Here is a 19,262-nt window from a genome sequence, read left to right on the forward strand (position 1 = left end):
CAGAATTTGTTGCCAAGTGAGTTTGGGAGAGGGAAACAAAATAAATCTCAATTTCCCATATTCTTGCTTAGCAGCTGATAAAGTAAAATATTAAAGTAGGTTGAACTGGTACCTCGGAAACAAGTAGACATCAGGCTTTTGCCTAAATCCAGAATGGAAACTTCAAGGATGTAGGTCAGTGTCCCACCACCTGCTCAGTGTAAGTCTGCTTCTTTGCACACGTTTGATCGTTTGACCGTAGAAGCATAACAGAGTTTGGAAGAAAACCAACCAGAGAAGGACTTCCCTGGTGTCACACACGGGAACCTAGCACATCAAGCCTCTCCCTGTGTTGGGATGATCAGCGGACACAGGGTGTGGTCCAGGCCTGACGTGGGCCCAGAAGGAGGCAGCTCGGTGGGTGTGTTAGGGGACAGCTCAGTCCCCTCTGAGGCAGGGGCCAGGTGGCACCAGAGTGGAGTCGGAAGGAGCAGGTGACTCCTGGCAAGCTTAGGGACCCTTAGGAGGCCACTGTGTGACAGACAGAGCCAGGACAGGACACAAGGTGGGGTTGACCAGCCCGTTCCTTCAGATGACCCAGCCCAGGGAGGGGCAGATGGTGGCCTGGCCCGGGAGGTGACAACCGAGGTGGTTTGAAGGTGTAGCTGACTGATTTGCTGACAGATTTGCTGATGGCTTGGTTGGGGGAGGGGGTGAAGAAAAGACAAGTATCCCCAGGTTTTTGGTTCAAGCAGCTGGGTGGAAGCAGGTACCATTTGCTGAAATGGGGAAGCCAGCAGTGAAGGGCCTGCAGGTTCTGGGGGTGACCTGAGGTCAGTGACATAGGGGGTAAGGTCTTGGGGAGTTCTATATTTGTCAGGAGGTTCAGTAATTCCCAAAGCCCATCTGGGCCCCGTCACCTCTCCTCGTGAGTCCCCTGAGGGAACTGCGTGAACAAGGGACAGAGGCCAGCCGGGCACGAGGCACCTTGATGTTCCTAGCAGGGCTTGTGCCGAGGGCGGTGTGCTGGGGCCCACAGCCCAGCACAGGGCTGAAGGGCTGTGCCTACCCCAGCCCCAGTGCAACCAAAGTACCACCCAGCTCCTGCCAGGGCTCTGAACACCATGACGAAGATGCAGGGACAGAAGGCCACCTGCAGGTGTGTGCCCTTCAAGACACGGAGACCCTGCCTGCTAATAACAGTGGCTCAGTGAGATCCTATTCCCTCCTTGAGCTGAAGGGGAGAGAGGGGAAGGGATGGTCTTCTCTGATAACTCAGATTCTCTCTCTGTTCAGGGTTGAGAGAGAGAGAGCAGTTTTTCCTCTTTCCTCATGCCCCTGTACGGAACAACCAATTCTGCTTGGACCCATCGGAAAAGGCCTAGCAGAGATGGCATTGGAGGGGTTTTGAAGGATGAGTGGGAGTTCACCAAGTGGAACTGGGGAGAAAGGGCATCCCAGGAGGAGGAAATAGGGTATGCAAAGGCATTGGTCAGCCTCTTCACCCTCACTGCAGGTTTCCACAGTGACAGCCGTGGCACAGAGCATCTTTCGCAGCTGGAGTGAAGTAGAATCAGCCTGGAGTGCAGCAATGCAGGGTGAGATCCATGCCGAGAACAGCCAGGACCGTAAGATCCTTCACTGCTGGTTGAAGGGCCCCCAGCAGGAGTTGAATTTAACGGTGGCCTACAGGCATACAGAGCAGGTAAGGGTCCAGGCGGCCCGTGCTGGAGGCTCTGCCATCGAGAGACCCCAAATCCATCACCTGGGATGGGAAAGGGCTACTAGCTTGGCCTGTGACCTTGGGCCTCCCTGAGCCTCAGTTTCTTTATCTGTAAAATGGACCCCAGCCATATTAGCACAGACCCCAGAGCAAAGGTCAGCCACCTGGAGCTGGAAGCCCAAGTCCTTTGTTCCTGCTGGGCACCTGCGGAGGTCTGGCCATGGCAGTGTCCCTGTGCCACCTCGTGGTCTGATGAGGTGGAGGCAGCAGCCCTTCTCGGGTGGTCATTCCCAGGGTGATGAGCGGGCAGTGGGAGCTGCCCCTGGTGACCCCCAGGGCAGGATGTTTAGCAGCTTGGACCCTGCGGGCATCCCTCTGCATCAGCCTGGTCCTCGTTGCAGCCATGGAAGAGCCACGTGTTGCTGACGGCTCTGGGGGCCAGTGCCGGGGGCCAGCCTCAGGGCCTGCAGTTGGAGGGCGAACTGGAGGAGCTAATGCAAGACAGGAGGTTGTACCAGAAGCAGGGGACTTTCTTCCTTAGGTATGTTTGGCCCCTTCCCGCAGGCCGAGTCCCCTGAGGTGTGGTGCCGGCCTGGCTCTCCCCTTCTCCAGCGTGGAGGGTCACCAGGGAGCAGGGTGTGCAGTGCTGCCTGGAGGGGCCCAGACAGAACCCAGAGCTCAGAGACGAGTTGCCCCCCCCGAAAGCCCCCATGTCCCTCACCCCCTTCCATTAGTGTGCTACGGTGGGCACAGAAATCAGTCTCCTCACCCCAGCCTGAAAGCTGCTCTGGGGAACCATTTCAGTTCTTGGAGGCACAGGGGTTAAAAAGCTTGTTCTTTGTGGGGGGCGAACAGCACAGGGTTGGAGTCAACAGCCTGAAGTCCAGGCTGCGCACTGACCAGCTGGGGGACCTTAGCCATCTACTGTCAAAACAACAGCAATAACCCAAAAGTAACAGCAACTGTCATTTGCAAAGGTCTCATTCATTTCTTTATTTCATGTATATTTATTGAGCACCTAGTATATGCCAAGCACTTTTCTGGGCCTGTGGAGAACAGCAGAGAGTAAAAAGGACAGAAATCCTTGCCCCTAGGGCGTTTGCATTCGTGGCACATACATTATCCCTAATAACCCCACCGCTGTGTGAGTTGGGTATTATTATTTTAGCCCCCACTTGACAGATGGGAAGACTGAGGTACAGAGAAGTCAATCAAGTCCTTTGCTGCCCAAGGTCACAGAGCTAGTGAAAGGCTGAGCCTGGATTCCAGCCCCAGTCTGTGTGACTCCAGACCCCATGTGCAGCCTGGACCCTGAGTCTCTGCTGCCAAGTGGTGACCCCAGTTGTGTCCAGCTCACTGGGTTGTTGAGAGGGCACAGCGGGATGGTGAATGGGTGTTGATTGGCAAATGTAACGCACAGGGTTGATGTGTGTCCTGATGTTCTTCTCCTGTCTGTGACAAAGTCTTAATTCTGCAAGACAGTGACAGGCCCAGTCTGAGCCCCTGGGCCACAGTTGTCCCCTGACCCTGCCAGCTGCTTTAATGACTTCAGCCTGTTTCCCCCTCTCCACGCCAGGCACCCTTGGACTCTGCCCGTCCCGCAAAGCATCCTCCTGCAGGAGACCTTCACGGCAGACAGGCAGCACCAGCGTTACTCCCTGGAGACGAGGGTTGTCCTGGATGGCCAGGAGGAGACCCTGCAGACCGTGGTCCTGGGCTACCAGGCCGGGCACCCATACGTGAGTGGGCTCTAGGGTGCAGTGGGAAGGGGCCTGAGAGCGGGAGGGAGGGCCCCATCCGCCTCTGACCCATCTCTGTGTGTGTGTGGTTGTCCCTCCCAGGTCTGCGCGGGCCTGAGCCACCCATACAACGGCAAGGCCATCCCCAGGAACGTGGAGGGGTGCGTGGTTACGTGGAACCGGCACATCGTAAGTGAGGATCCCAGAGACCTTTCCACCCCAGCGGTCCCCAGTTCAAGCTGTCATCTTCTCTCAGCTGGATGAACAAAACATTCCCCTGCCTGAGTTTTCTGTTCCACTTTCTCTGCCTGATCCAACCTACTTGACATTAGTGTTCCTAGGAGTGAAACTCATTTTGCCTCTGTGTCCTTAGCAAGTTATCTCATGTCTCTGGACCTCAGTTTCCTCATCTGTACAGTGGAGACAGCAATACTCTTACACAGTGGTTGTGAGGATCAAAGTGTAGTACAGTGATCTCTCTCGGTACTTACGACATGGCCATAGGCCCTCATCCAGGTCTCCTTCCTGATCCCTCTAGGAGTGGCATCTCTGGGAGGTGACTGCATTCTCCAGCAAGCATTTATTGGCACCTACTGTGTGCTGGGCCCTGGACAAGGAAGACAGTGGTGGTTTCTCCCTTGTGGGCTATCCAAAGGCCTGAGGGTGAAACCGGGCCAGCTGTTGAGCATGGAGACCTGTGATTCTGGGGCCTCACTTCCCCGCTTGTTGAAGTGGGCTGTAAGCAGCCCCCAGGTTTGGGAGCTGAAGTCCTTGGAGCTCCTGAGGGGAAACAGCGGGCAGGACGGCCACCCAGAACACCTGCAGAAATGTTTCCCAGTGATGTGTACTGTTTCTAAACCAGACATTGCAAAATGGTGACGTGGGCCGAATCCAACCTGCAGATGTGTTTTGTTTGGCCCGGTCAGAATTTAAATTAAAAAAATAATAAATTATCAACATTTAAAATCAGAAGACTGGGAGTAAAACCCGGATCTCTGCTCCTAATTTAAAATAATCGGAAGATCTGACCCACCCGCCAACAACAGGCTAGAAACAAGTAGATGGGGATCCTTTAATGTAGTTTAATTTGGCTGTCTGTTGTTTTTAAAACCCTGTCTTTGTTTAATGACACACATTTTTCTCTTCTCTTGGACCTTTGTTTATTCTCCCTCCATCCAGGCTCTAAAATAAAGCCGTGTATTCTTTTGAAGACGTACACCAATGATAAAATTCTGTAGCAAGAAATTTTTAACTTCTCAGTCAGCACAGGTGGGAAAAGATGGCAACCTGCTACTTGTATGTTGCGTGGGCAGAAGCTAAATGGTTGTTGAGTGAATAAGTGATTAGCTATGTGTATGCGTTTCCTATTGCTACTATAACAAATTACCACAAACTTAGCGGCTTAAAACAACACAAATATATCTTACACTTCTGGAGATCTGAAATCCAAAATGGGTTTCACTTGGCTAAAATCAAGGTGTTGCCAGGATTGCATTCTTTCTAGAGGCTCCAGGGGAGAATCTGTTTCCTTGCCTTTTCTAGCTTCTAAAAGCCACCCATGTTTCTTGGTTCATGGTCCATTTTGCTAAAAGCTAGCAGAGTAGCATCTTCCACTCTCTCTGACTGTGACCCTCCTGCCTCCCTCTTATAAAAACCCCTGTGATGGGAATTCCCTAGTAGTCCAGTGGTTAAGCCTCCATGCTTCCACTGCAGTGGGCATGGGTGCAATCCCTGGTCGGGGAACTAAGATCCTGCATGCCACGTGGCATGGCCAAAAAAAACCCCCAAAACAAACAAACAAAAAAACCCCTTGTGATTAGCCCACTGGATAATCCAGAATAATCTCCCCATCTCAAGATCCTTAACCACAAAGTCCCTTTTTCCCTGTAAGGTTACAAATTCACAGGTTCCAGGGTTGAGGACATGGATATCTTTGGGAGGGCGGATATTATTCTGCCTGCCACACTGTGAGTTAAACATTCTTCCACTTAGCATGGCTTTGGCTTTGGGGTTTCAGGCTACAACTACAACTAGTGATTCTGTGTTCTTCTAGATATTTATTGAGCACCTACTATGTGCCAGGTCCTGTGCTGAGTGTTAGGAATATAGCAGTGAATAGAACAGACTAATACCAGGGTGCTCCCTGTGAATGAGACACAGGCCCTCAAGCCCACCCCACTAATCCTACCTGTGGGCTCTGGAGTTTACCATACCTGTTCAAAGACTCCATGTGTACCTGCCCTGCACTTTCTCTCCTGTGAGCAGGACAGTGTAGACTGTGCCTTCACCCATCAATCTTGGGAACCACTTTAACTGCTGGGTTCCAAGGGTGGCCTCTGCAGGCACTCAGTGATGGGAAGTCCCCTCTCTCAGGGCCGTTGGTTCTTGTACACCCAGGCTAAGAACAAGGACGTCGAGGTCACTCTGAAAGTCAACCAGAAAGTCTTGCTGCACTTAAAGGGTCTGCACCATGACCGATCTCGGCGTGGGGAAGTCTGGCACAGCCTGGCCCTGGATGTGGCTCACTCCTCCCAGGTACCCATCCCCGCATCGGGCAAATGCTGGTTGGTGGCCTCCAGGCAGAACTTGACTGTTGGTGAGAGTAAAGGGTACTGTCTGTTCCTTCCTAGCTGAGGTTCCCCCAGGCCCTGAGTTTGGATGGGGACATTGTCTTCAGGCGGAGTCACCAGGGAGCATTTGACTGCGGTGTGGATGCACGGGCTGTCATCAACCACAACGTCATGTCCCAGGTCAGAAGACTGAGTTCTGCCTCCTTGCTGAGGGAGAAGGGGATTTAATGTTAGCGAGCAGATGTCCTGTATGGGACAGCACAGGAGGTGGCAGGGTGGCCCTGGCAAACTGACAACACAGCCCTTATTTTGGCAGCATGCATGTGATGAATCAGGATGCACTATTGTAATAAAAGTTTGCTTAACTGTGAAAGTTTATTCCCCAGTCACGTCACAGTTCAGTGTGGCTCTGCTCCGCAGTCAATCAGGGACCCAGGCTCCCTCCACCTTGTGGTTCTGCCCAGCTGGTGGATGGTGAGAAAGAGGGTGAGAATTATGCAGGAGGTTTTCATTGGCCAGGCCCATACGTAGTCCATGCCACTCCTGCCCACAGTCCATTGGCCAGAACTCATCACATGACCCCACCCAGCTGCAAGGGAGGCTGGGAAATGTAGTTTTAGCCATGTGTCCTGGAGGGAGAGGAAATACATTTTGGTAAATATATAGCAGCCACTGTAGGTATATTCATTAATTCACCATATACAGATTGTGTCTTTGCTGTGTGCCAGGCTCTGTGTGATGTACCAGGGCTGCACAGATGACTGTGTTTCTATTCCCATCTCCAAGGAACTTTCAAGTTCAAATCCCAGCTCCACTGCTGACTTGCTGTGTCACCTTGGGTAAATTACTTAATCCCTCTGAGCATCAGTTTTTCCAGCTGTGAAATGGGAATAGTAATACCAGCATATGAGAGCAGGGGTGATGATTAAATAAGACGATAATTGTAAAGCCAGCTTCCCAGTGCCTAGTTCATGGCCAGGGTCAAATAAATGGCAGCCGTGGACATGGGAGGCGTGAGCAGGCACCCTGGCAGGGGAAGGAGGGGGTGCAGGGTCCCAGAGCTGTCCTCCCAGCCCTGTGTCTTGGGCCTCACTTCTCAAGCTTCCGAGTAATGCAGCCTCAGTGAGATTTAGGCTGAGAACCATCCAGGGAGGGTGGTGGCTTCTGGCATCTGCCGTGGGGCCCGGGTTTGGGGCAGACTCTGGAATGACCTGTCTCTCCTCCGTGCCAGCCAGCCACCTTCTGGGATTCTGCATCTCATTCTTCTGCTCCCTCTGACCCTGCTTCTCCAACTCCCCCTCCCAACAGGTCTCAGTCCAGCTGAACGGGTCTGACTCCCACTTGGTATTTTCCCTCCAGCTCAGACATCCCCACAGACCAACATTTCCTCCAAACTTACAGGTATGGATGGTGGTCCCTTTGGGATGACCTCAACTACCTGCCAAGTGTTGTCTCCAAGCAGCCAGCTTGCTGGGAGATGGGGCGGAAGGAAAGGAGGATGGAGACCCCGGGGAGGGAGCAGAGGGAGGGCCACATCACGATGTTAAGCTTAGCCAGACAGCCCCTCCAGAATCAAGAACAGATGGCAGGGAGGTTTCCAGATCCATCATTTGGAAGTGATTGTCCAGGCAAGAAGGGTTTTCAGTTCCCTGGCAGGGCGTGTGTGTGTGTGTGTGTGTGTGTGTGTGTGTGTGTGTGTGTGAGAGAGAAAGGATCACATTTCACCCTTGAAAATGGAGAGAAGCAGAATTGTCCTCAAACCCTGTCCTATAGTTGGATTTGGAAGAAGCTGTATGATCCTTCAGAATGGCTTTTTCAACCCCAGAGTCTTTTGCCCAGTGTGAGGTAGAAACACTAAAGGGTTTCACTCTACAAGGAAAGGAAGGGGCAGAGAAAGGAGACCAGGTGGGAAGGTTGTGCTCTGCTCTCCCAGGGCTGGCTCCTTAGAAAGCCCCCCATGTCGGTTGCTTCCCTAAGGAACCCGTGTGTACTGTGTATGCAGGAATTAGGCCGTGGGCTGGGGAGATGGAGGTGTAGATGGGTAATCCCAACGGGGGTGAGGACTGGAATTCGATAGCAATTTTTAAATGCCTGCTGTGCCTGTGGGTTTTGAAAACTTGAGTGGAGCCTGAGAAGGGCTCTGAATTATGGAAACTGATCATTCTCAGAGGCACGTTTTTTCACATGTCGGCATCTGTGAAATCAGATGTGTCTTGAAATCCACGCTGGTTCATTGTTTCATTAGCAGCCTTTTCACTTTCCAGGAGATAAATAAAATCATGGTACATCTGAGGGCAGCTGGCATCTAGGATTTGAAACCGTGCCGTCGCTGTCATCAGTTGTAACGGGAGCCGATGTCCGTTGAGTGTTTACTGTGTGCCAGGCTCTGTTCTGTACCCTTTATGTGGATCATCTCACGGACGCCTCGTGGTGCTGCTGTCTCGGCATTCTGCAGATGAGACTCTGAGACAGAGAGAGGTGACGTGACCTGTACAAGGTCACGGAGCGCATAAGTGCAGGATCTTGTATGGCGACCCAGGCAGTCTGGCTGCAGAGCCCATGCAGCCTCCGGCACTCAGGGCGGGTGGTGGGTGGGTGGTCCTGCTGGAAGCATGGATGCTGGGTCACCTAATGGGTTCGTACTTTATTATTACTTTTTTTTTTTTTTTTTTAATTTTATAGCTACTTTATTTATTTATTTATTTATTTTTTTAATTATTTTTGGCTGTGTTGGGTCTTCGGTTCGTGCGAGGGCTTTCTCCAGTTGCGGCAAGCGGGGGCCACTCTTCATTGCGGTGCGGGGACCGCTCTTCATCGCGATGCGCGGGCCTTTCACTATCGCGGCCCCTCCCGTTGCGGGGCACAGGCTCCAGACGCGCAAGCTCAGTAGCCGTGGCACACGGGCCCAGCTGCTCCGCGGCATGTGGGATCTTCCCAGACCAGGGCTCGAACCCGTGTCCCCTGCATTAGCAGGCAGACTCTCAACCACTGCGCCACCAGGGAAGCCCCTATTATTACTTTTTAAAGCAGCAGAATCCTTTGCTCACATTATCTCTGTGATTGAATGGGGGCTGGGGATGGGGGCAGGAGCCTGGCCTTCTCAACACCATCCTCCCTCTTGAAATCCCTCCGGGGTATCTTTTCACTGGTGTTTCACAACCTAATTTTCATTATTGCCTCCCTGCCCAAGGAGACTTTTTAGACTTTTTTTTCCTCTAATCGTCCCTTTTATGAAAATTTAAGTCCACAGATGTCCTATATTTCTGTTATGTGCTGATGCATACCTATGCCTTATATAAGACGTTGTTTTTTTTAACCTACCTGCTAAGAACCAATTATGCATTTAGGGCGATATTGCCCCTGTTGAGAATGCACACTCTGTAGGACCCCTCAGGCCCACAGAAGCCAATCAGAGAAAGAACGGTGTACCCTGGACCTTCCCAACCCAAGCTGCGTGTTGGAATCACCTGGGGAGCTTTTAGAACATACCTGGACCCCAGCCTGGAGATGCTGAGTTGATTAGTCAGGGGGTCGCAGGCACACTTTTAAAAAAAATTAATAAACTTCATTTTTTAGAGCAGTTTTACGTTTACAGAAAAATTGAGCAGAAAGTACAGAGAGTTCCCATATAGCTCCTTTCCCCATAATACGGTTTCCCCTCTTATTAACATCTTGCATTAGTGTGGTACATTTGTTAAAATTGATGGACCAGTGTTAATTTATTATTAACTAAAGTCTATAGTTCACGTTAGGGTTCACTCTTTGCGTCGTACGTTCTGTGGGTTTTGCCAAATGCATAACGTCGTATATCAGCCTTTACTGTATCATACGGAGTAGTTTCACTGCCCTAAAAATCCTCCTCAACCCACCGATTCCTCCCTCCCTCTCTCTTAACCTCTGGCTGCCACTGAGCCATTTTCTCTTTTTGGTTTTACCTTTTCCCTGACCGTCATATAGTTGGACTCATTCAGTATGTAGCCTTGTAATAAAAGATTGGCTTCTTTCGTTTAGAATATGCAGTTACATTTCCTTCATGTCTTTTCATGGCTTGATAACTCATTTCTTTTTATCACTGAATAATATTGCATTGCATGGATCTACAGTTTATCAATTCAAATATGGAGGGACCAGGCATACTTATAAAAGCTTCCCACGTGATTGTAATGTGCAGACCGGGCTAGGCCAGTTTCTACCCCGTAGATGGGGAAACTGAGGCCCAGATCAGGAAAGGGGCTTCAGGTCCTGCAGAGCTGGTGGAGGAGTGGGCCTCGCTGCTCCCACCCCTACTCCTCCCCGCCCCCCGACCATTGCCCTGGTCAAGCCTTTGCTCCAGCCTGACCCCAGGTGTGGCCCTCTCCTTATGCACTGGGCACTCTCCCCTTTGACCTCCAGAGCTTCTAGGGGTCCTCTGGGCCCCAGGGCACACAGTTAGGAGAATGCTTTTCTGTAACTGAGCTGCACAGGGGTCCTCTGCTTTCCCCAGCAGCCCCCTTTCAGGCACAAGCATGAGATTTAGAGCCAGGCAGGCCCAGGTTGAATATGTGATCCTCTCTGAGCCTCAGTTTCCCCATTTGTAAGAAAGTAATCCCACTTCATATGTGGTGGAAAGGACAAGATGAGACTCTGTTCCTGGGCCAGGAGCTGGGGTCAGGGACGGCTGTCCCCCATTCTTCTCTCTGTCTCATTTCTCTTCCTGAGTGTTTGCAGTCCGCTACATTGGATGATGCTCAGAGCTGGAGTGGCTCAGGAAGACTTCCTGGAGGAAGGGGCCCTCCTGCATTCCCAGCTCCCACAGACCCTTCCTGTCCCCCCTCCACTTCTGAGCTCTCTCCTGCCTCCCTGCAGGTGCAGGCAGCTGCTGGGCGCTACAGAGAGCGCAGCCTCAACGGCTCCCTGTCTGTGCACGTGTCTGGTGAGGTGCTTGTTCTGCTGGAGGCCACCGCCAGCCAGGATACCTGGAGGAGCAGCCGGGGCTGGGGCATGGGCATCCTCCTCCGCCAGGAGGTCCTCAGAGCCCCCAGAGCTGTTCAGCTGCAGCTGTCCGGCAAGGTCGCCCCAGACAGGTGCCCATCCCCAAATGGCCTGTGAGGGGTGAGGGGGCCTCCGAGGTCAAAGGCCTGGCGTCCTGGGAGATGGAAAATCATTACCCAGAGGTGCCTTCTGGAACCATGCCTGAATTACCCCCGTTTGTGCCATTCTTGATTTTTAAGGCTTTGAGGGAATGGAAGGGAGGAGGCATTCATTTTTCCACTTTGATCTGTTTTCTTTTTTAGTTACAACAGCATTCATGTTAGATGACTTGAAAGATTATAATAATGAATAAGGAGTAAAACAAAAATCACTAGAGGCAGTCACGGGGAATATGTTGGTGTATTTCCCTCCAGTTTGTCATCTCTGACTATATTTTCACATAATGACATGTTCACTATGATATGGCCTGGGATAAGGGAGCCAGCCTGGGTTCAAATCCCAGCTCTGCCATTGCTGCCTCGGGAACCTTGGGTGAGACACTGTGCTCTTCTGTGCCTCAGTTTCTCAACCTGCTTCTTAGGGTTGTCCTAGAATTAACTGGACAGCACGTGTGAATTCCAAACCAGCTTCTGGCCAGCGAGAACGTTCACTTCCAGCTGCCATAGAGCTGCTCCTTTGAGTACGTCACTTTCTGGCACATATTAGGTCTCTGTTAAATGTTAGTTTCCTTTTTCCTCTGCTGTCCTAGCTTTGGCAGCTTTTTTGAATTCAAGGAGATTTAAGGCTTTGGACATGGTCCTAGATAACCCTGACCTGGAATTACCATCTACGGCTGTCTGTCCGCCTGCCTATTCATCCACCTGTCCGACTGCGCAACCTTATTCCCAATCTAGAAAGGGTTTGAGGCAGATTATGAAAATATATATTGTTCTAGGTCAGGAATTAGCAAACTTACAGGAAAGGGCCAGATGGTAAATACTTTTGGACCTGTGGGCCATGTGGTCTCTGTTGCAAGTACTCGTAGATGACATGTAAATGAATGGGTGTGGCCGAGTTCCAATAAAACTTTATTTACTAAACGGGTTGGGCTGGTTTTGGCCCACAGGTGCATAGCTTGCCAACCCTTGTTCTGGGTTTTAAAAAAACACATAAGGAAATTAGGGTGAAGGGAAGGAAAAATGGGAAGGTGCTCAAAGTGGCATTGGTAAACAAAATGCATGCCATTTTCTAGAGTGGAGCTGAAGATTTGGCTCTGGGCTTCCTAGTAGCCAGTGCAAAAAAAGAGAAACCAACCAATGGCATTTTTGCAAACAGTGCCTTTCCTTATGGGAAAACACACACACCCTCACATACCTGTGTGAATGCTCACCAGGGAAAGCATGGCTGATCTTGTTCCTGGTCTTGGTACTTGAGGGAAGTATCTCTTATGGTGTCCTATCAATGACATACCACAGGGATGGTAGGGACCAGGTCCCCTGCCCCAGTTCTCCAGGAGGTGTAACAGCAGGCTCCCTGGGGCTGTTTTCCCTTGTCCCTCACCAGAATAACATGCATCGATACCTCACTAGCAATGTCAGCTCATCAACATCAGTAGTTCCATTTTTGCCTGCACTTTACAGAAGACGAAACTGAGGTTCAGGGAGGTCATGTCCTTGTGCAAAGGCCACACAGTGAGTGAGCGGCAGCAGTGGGATTCGAACCCACGTTTGACCTCAAGGCCCATGATCTTGACCCCTATTACCCTGTATCCCTGTGGGCTGAGGGCCAGTAAGGCAGTCCCTTGATGGGGCTGGAGAGTGGGGTTCAGGAATGCACCTCTTATGGCCTGGCCTACTTATTTGAAGGGGAAAAATACCATCTGCCTGCAGGGATAGATGCCAACGTTTTCCATGCCCCCATCACTTTCCTTCCTAGGATTTGGCTGTTTTCCAAGGCACTGCTAGACCACAACACAGTGCAGCTTTTTCTCAAGGCATCTGAAGAGCAGAGGGGAGGCCAGGTCCTGACCCTGCAGAGCCGAGCCCAGCACACCTGGGCAGCCGTGCCCCGTCTTCTGACCCTCACAGGTGTGCTGAAGCAGAAGGAGACACTCACAGAAGGTGAGAGCCTGGGGAACGCCATGGGGCAGGGACAGTGGGGATCTGGCAAACACTTTCTGTGGGTCCACAGCGTAGATGAAATCCTACACATTTTCAAGTCCACTGATGCTCTGTTCCGGTATCTCACACACTGGTGAAATCCCTCCGTCAGAAATTAATACCCGTTCAGACAAAGTGAATCTTCTGCTATCTAAATACTAAACAGGCTTCCTTGTGCAGGACTTGTCAGAGCCTTAACATGCTAATGGACATTGGAAATAACCAGGAAGGAGAGTTGGGTTCAGTGTTTGCCAAACAAATTTTTTCTAACACTTTTTTTTCTTCCAGTTGTATTGAGATGTAATTGACAAGAAGCACTGTATAAGTTTGCGTACCACATAATGATTTGTCTTCCATACATCAGGAAATGATTATCACAGTAAGTTTAGTGAACATCCGTCATCTCACACAGACACAAAATTAAAGAAATAGAAATAAAATTTTTTCTTATGGTAAGAACTCTTAGGATTTAGTCTCTTAACAACTCTCATATATAACACAGAGCAGTGTTAATTACAGTTATCATGTTGTACATTGTATTCCTAGTACTTATTTATCTTATAACTGGAAGTTTGTACCTTTTAAAAAAAATTTTTTTTTGAAGTATAGTTGATTTACAATGTTGTGATAATTACTGATGTACCGCAAAGTGATTCAGTTATACATATATACACATTCTTTTTTTAAACATTCTTTTCCATTATGGTTTGTCATAGGATATTGAATATACTTCTCTGTGCTATACAGCAGGACCTTGTTGTTTATCCATTCTATATATAAAAGTTTACATCTGCTAACCCCAACCTCCCACTCCATCCCTCTCTCAACCCCCTCCCCCTTGGCAACCACCAGTCTGTTCTCTATATCCATGATTCTGTTTCTGTTTCAAAGATAGGTTCATTTGTGTCATCTTTTAGATTCCACATATAAGTGATATCATATGGTATTTGTCTTTCTCTTTCTGACTTACTTCACTTAGCATGATAATCTCTAGTTGCATCCATGTTGCTGAAAATGGCATTATTTCGTTCTTTTTTTATGGCTGAGTAGTATCCCATTGTATATATGTACCACATCTTCTTTACCCATTCATCTGTCGATGGACATTTAGGTTGTTTCCATGTCTTGGCTATTGTGAATAGTGCTGCTGTGGACATAGGGGTGCATGTATCTTTTTGAATTAGAGTTATGTCCAGATATATGCCCAGGAGTGGGATTGCTGGATCATATGGTAACTCTATTTTTAGTTTTTTGAGGAACCTCCATACTGTATTCCACAGCGGCTGCACCAACTTACATTCCCACCAAGAAGTTTGTACATTTTGATTACCTTCATTCAATCCCCCCCACATCCTCCACCTCTGGTAACCACAAATCTGATCTTTTTTTAAAAAATTGAAGTAAAGTTGATGTACAATATTATATAAGTTACAGGTGTACAATATAGTGATTCACAATTTTTAAAGGTTATACTCCATTTAAAGTTATTATAAAATATTGGCTATATTCCCTGTGTTGTACAATATATTCTTGTAGCTTTTTTATTTTATACATAATGGTTTATACCTCTTAATCCCCTACCCCATTCTTGCCCGTCCCCCCTCCCTTCTCCCCACTGGTAACCACCAGTTTGTTCTCTATATCTGTGAGTCTGTTTCTTTTTTGTTATATTCACTAGTTTGTTTAATTTTTAGATTCCACATATAGGTGATATCATACAGTATTTGTCTTTCTCTGTCTGACTTATTTCACTTAGCATAATACCCTCCAAGTCCATCCATGTTGCTGGAAATTGCAAAATTTCATTCTTTTTTTATGGCTGGGTAGTATTCCACTGTATATATATACCACATCTTCTTTATTCATTCATCTGTTAATGGATGAATTGCTTCCATATCCTGGCCATTGTAAATAGTACTGCTATGATCATTGAGGTGCATGTATCTTTTCGAATTAGTGTTTTCATTTTTTGGGGTATATACCCAGGAGTGGAATTGCTGGGTCATATGGTCATTCTATTTTTAGTTTTTTGAGAAACCTTCATACTGTTTTCCATAGTGGCTGCACCAATTTACATTCCCACCAACAATGTACGAGGGTTCCCTTTTCTCCATGTCCTCGCCAACATTTGTTATTTGTTCTTTTTGATGATAGCCATTCTGACAGATGTGAGGTGATATCCATTGTGGTTTTAATTTGCATTTCCCTGATGGTTAATGATGTTGAGCATCTCTTTCATGTGCCTATTGGCCATCTGCATGTCCTCTTTGGAAAAATGTCTATCCTCTTCAGAAAAATGTCTGTCCATTTTTTACTCGGGTTGTTTGTGGGTTTTGGGGGTTTTTTTTTGATGTTGAGTTATATGAGCGATTTATATGTTTTGGATATTAACCCCTTATCAGTCGTATCATTTGCAAACATTTTCTCCCATTCAGTAGGTTGTCTTTTTGTTTTGTCGATGGTTTCATTTGCTCTGCAAAAGCTTTTAAGTTTAATTAGGTCCCATTTGTTTATTTTTGCTTTTATTTCCTTTGCTTTAGGAGACAGATCCAAAGAAATATTGCTATTGATATGATTTATGTCAAAGAGTGTTCTGACTATGTTTTCCTCTAGGGGTTTTATGGTTTCTGGTCTTACATTTAGTTCTTTAATCCGTTTTGAGTTTATTTTTGTGCATGGCGTTAGAGAATGTTCTAATTTCATTCTTCTACATGTAGCTGCCCAGTTTTTCCAACACCACTTATTGAAGAGTAATCTCTTTTTCTATGAGTTTGTTTCTGAAGTATAATTTTGAAGTATAATTGAAGTACAACACTATGTTAATTCCTGTTACACAACACAGTGACTCAATATTTCTGTGTTTCAAACTGATTACGATAAAAGTCTAATTATGATATGTCACCATACAAAGATATTGCACAGTTATTGACTCGATTCCCCACATTGTACATTTTATACCCATGACTCATTTATCTCGCAGCTGGAAGTTTGTGCCTCTTAATCTCCCTCACCTATTTCTCTCTTCCTCCCCTCCCCACCTCCCCTCTGGCAACCACCTGTTTGTTCTCTGCATCTGTGACTCTGTTTCTGTTTTATGTTTGTTTGCTTACTTGTGTTTTTTTTTTAAAGATTCAACATATAAGTGAAATCATACAGTTTTTGTCCTTCTCTGTCTGACTTATTTCACTTAGCATAATACCCTATAGGTCCATCCATGTTGTCAGAAATGGCAAGATTTCATTCTTCTTATGGCTGAGTAGTATTCCATTTTATATATATATATATAGACATACATACACACACTACATCTTCTTTATCCATTCATCTATCAATGGACAGTTAGGTTGCTTCCATATCTTGGCTATTGTAAATAATGCTGCAATGAACATAAGGGTGCATATATCTTTTCTAATTACTGTTTTCATTTTCTTCAGATAAATACCCAGGAGTGGATTTGCTGGATCATATGGTAGTTCAATATTTAACGTTTTGAGGAATTTCCATACTGTTTTTCAAAGTGGCTACATTTAATACTTTTTATTTTGACATGATTTCAGATTTACAGAAAAGTGGCAAGAATATTACAAAGAATCCCATAGGCTCTTTACCTAGCTTCACCAATTATTGACATTTATCACAATTGCTTTATCATTTTTATTCTCTCTGTCTGTTTTTCTGTCTCCCTCTATATGTGTGTGTGTGTGTGTGTGTGTGTATAAGACATTATTATTTGCATATAAGTTTTTTTTGGCCAAGCCATGTGGCATGCGGGATCTTAGTTCCCCCACCAGGGATCGAACCTGCGCCCCCTGCAATGGAAGCACAGAGTCTTAACCACTGGACCGCCAGGGAAGTCCCTAAATTTTTTTATTCTTGAACTGTATGGTACTAAGCTGCAGGCATGATAGTTCTTCACCCCTAAATAGTTCAATGTTTATTTCCTAAAAATAAAGACATTCTCCTACATTCCACAATACAGTTCTCAAAATCAGAAAATTAACATTTATATAATGCTGTTATCTACAAACCTTATTCAGATTCCACCAATTGTCCCATTAATGTCCCTTATAGTAAAAGAAAATCCTGAATTGTGCATTACATTTAGTTGTATTGTTTCTTTGGTCTCTTTTATCCTGGATCAGTTCCTCTGTATTTCCTTCTCTTTCATGATTATATTTCAAAGGGTACAGGGCAGTCAGTTTGTAGAATATCCCTCATTTGGGGTTTGTTGGATGCTTCCTCATGACTATTTTCAAAAAAGCCTTGTTGGCAGAATACCACCTGATGTCAGTTTGTCCCGGTGCTACTGGTGACATCAGTTTTGATCACCTGATTAAGGTAATGTCTGCAAAGTTTCTTCACTGTTAAGCATTTTTCCCCTTTGTATGCTAACTTCATAAAACAAGTTGAGAAATATTTTCTTCCCTTCTATTTTCTGAAAGAGTTTGTATAAGATTAGTGTGAATGCTCCCGTAATTGTCTGATGGACTCTAGGAGAGAAGCCATCTGGACTTTTCTTTGTGGGAATTTTTTTTTTGAAAATGAATAGATATATAAAGCTATTCAGCTTTTCTATTTCATCATGTGTCAGTTTGCATAAGTTATATTTTTCAAGGAATTTGTCCATCTCCACTAAGTAGTCAAATTTATTGGCATAGTTCATTATATGTATTATAATCCTTTTCATGTATGCAGGATCTATAGTGATATGCTTGCTTTCATCACTAATAGTTGTTACTTGTGTTCCTTCTCTCTCTTCCTTATTAGTCTAACTTGGATTTCATCAATTTTGTTAATCCTTTCAAAGAACCAAATTTTGGTTCTGTTAATTTTCTCTCTTGTCTCTTTTCAATTCCCTTGCTTTCAGCCACTATCTTTATTATTTCCTTTCTTACACTTAATTTGGGTTTACTTTACTCTTCTTTTTTTAATAAATTTATTTATTTTTGGCTGCGTTGGGTCTTCGTTGCTGCACGGGCTTTCTCTAGTTGCGGTGAGTGGGGGCTACTCTTTGTTGCGGTGCGCAGGCTTCTCATTGCAGTGGCTTCTCTTGTTGCGGAGCATGGGCTGTAGAGTATGCGGGCTTCAGTAGTTGTGGCTCGTGGGCTCAGTAGTTGTGGCTCGCAGGTCCTAGAGAGCGCGGGCTCAGTAGTTGTGGCACACGTGCTTAGTTGCTCCGCGGCATGTGGGATCTTCCCAGACCAGGGCTCGAACCCATGTCCCCTGCATTGGCAGGCGGATTCTTAACCACTGCGGCACCAGGGAAGACCCTTTTGCTCTTTTTTTATAGTTTATTTATGGCAGATCCTCAAGCCATTGATTTTTAGACCTTTTTTCTTTTCTAATATAAGCATATAAAACCATACATTTTCCTCTTAAGTTCCTTTAGCTGCATCCCACAAATTTTTATGTCATGTGTTTTCATTATCATTTATTTTGAAATATTTTCAAACTTGTGATTTCTTCTTTGACCCATGTATTTGAAGTATGTTGCTTAATATCCAAATATTTGAGATTTTTCTAGATAGCTTTTTCATATTTAATTTCATTGTGATCAGAGGATCTCTTCTGTAGGATAAGTCTTTTAAAATTTGTTGTGGCTTGTTTTATGGGCCAGTCTATATCTATCTTGTGAACATACCTTATGCACTTAAAAAGAATTGGTATTCTGCTGTTGTTGGGTGTAATGTTCTATAAATGTTAAGTCAAGGTGCTTGGTTGTATTGCTCTGATATATATCTTTACTGATTTTTTTTGTCTGGTTATTGTATCAATTAATGAGGGAAGTGTGTTAAACTCTCCAACTATGTGGATTTCTCTATTTCTTGCTTTCATTCAGTCAATTTTTGCTTCATGTATGTTGACGTACTAGTATTAGGTGCATAAGCAAATATGATTATTATGCATTCTTGATGAATTGACCTGTTTATCATTGTGAAATGGACTGTTTATCTCTCACACAGTTCTTGGTCTTGAAGTCTGTTTTGTCTGATATTAATGTTGCCACTTTTGTTTTTTATTGGAATTTGTACTGTATATATTTTTCCACCCTTTTTCTTTCAAATATATATTTCCTATATTTAAGGTACATTTCTTGTAGCCCACATGCAGTTGAATTTTGCTTTTATTTCCAGTCTGACAA

At 46.3% G+C, this 19,262-nt stretch overlaps 1 protein-coding gene across 1 annotated transcript in view; it reads left to right on the top strand.

Annotated features, from left to right (window-relative positions):
• LOC130704922 (uncharacterized) overlaps positions 1-19,262 on the top strand; it is a 169,887-nt gene that overhangs the window by 97,086 nt on the left and 53,539 nt on the right. The window contains exons 31-39 of the mRNA XM_057529687.1: positions 1,496-1,684; positions 2,104-2,243; positions 3,279-3,441; positions 3,544-3,630; positions 5,839-5,976; positions 6,072-6,191; positions 7,320-7,412; positions 10,857-11,074; positions 12,897-13,081. Coding sequence (XP_057385670.1) covers positions 1,496-1,684; positions 2,104-2,243; positions 3,279-3,441; positions 3,544-3,630; positions 5,839-5,976; positions 6,072-6,191; positions 7,320-7,412; positions 10,857-11,074; positions 12,897-13,081 — 1,333 coding nt within the window. The remainder of the gene's footprint in view (positions 1-1,495; positions 1,685-2,103; positions 2,244-3,278; positions 3,442-3,543; positions 3,631-5,838; positions 5,977-6,071; positions 6,192-7,319; positions 7,413-10,856; positions 11,075-12,896; positions 13,082-19,262) is intronic.

The sequence above is a fragment of the Balaenoptera acutorostrata genome, chromosome 15, assembly GCF_949987535.1.
Source record: "Balaenoptera acutorostrata chromosome 15, mBalAcu1.1, whole genome shotgun sequence".
Classification (NCBI taxonomy): domain Eukaryota; kingdom Metazoa; phylum Chordata; class Mammalia; order Artiodactyla; family Balaenopteridae; genus Balaenoptera; species Balaenoptera acutorostrata.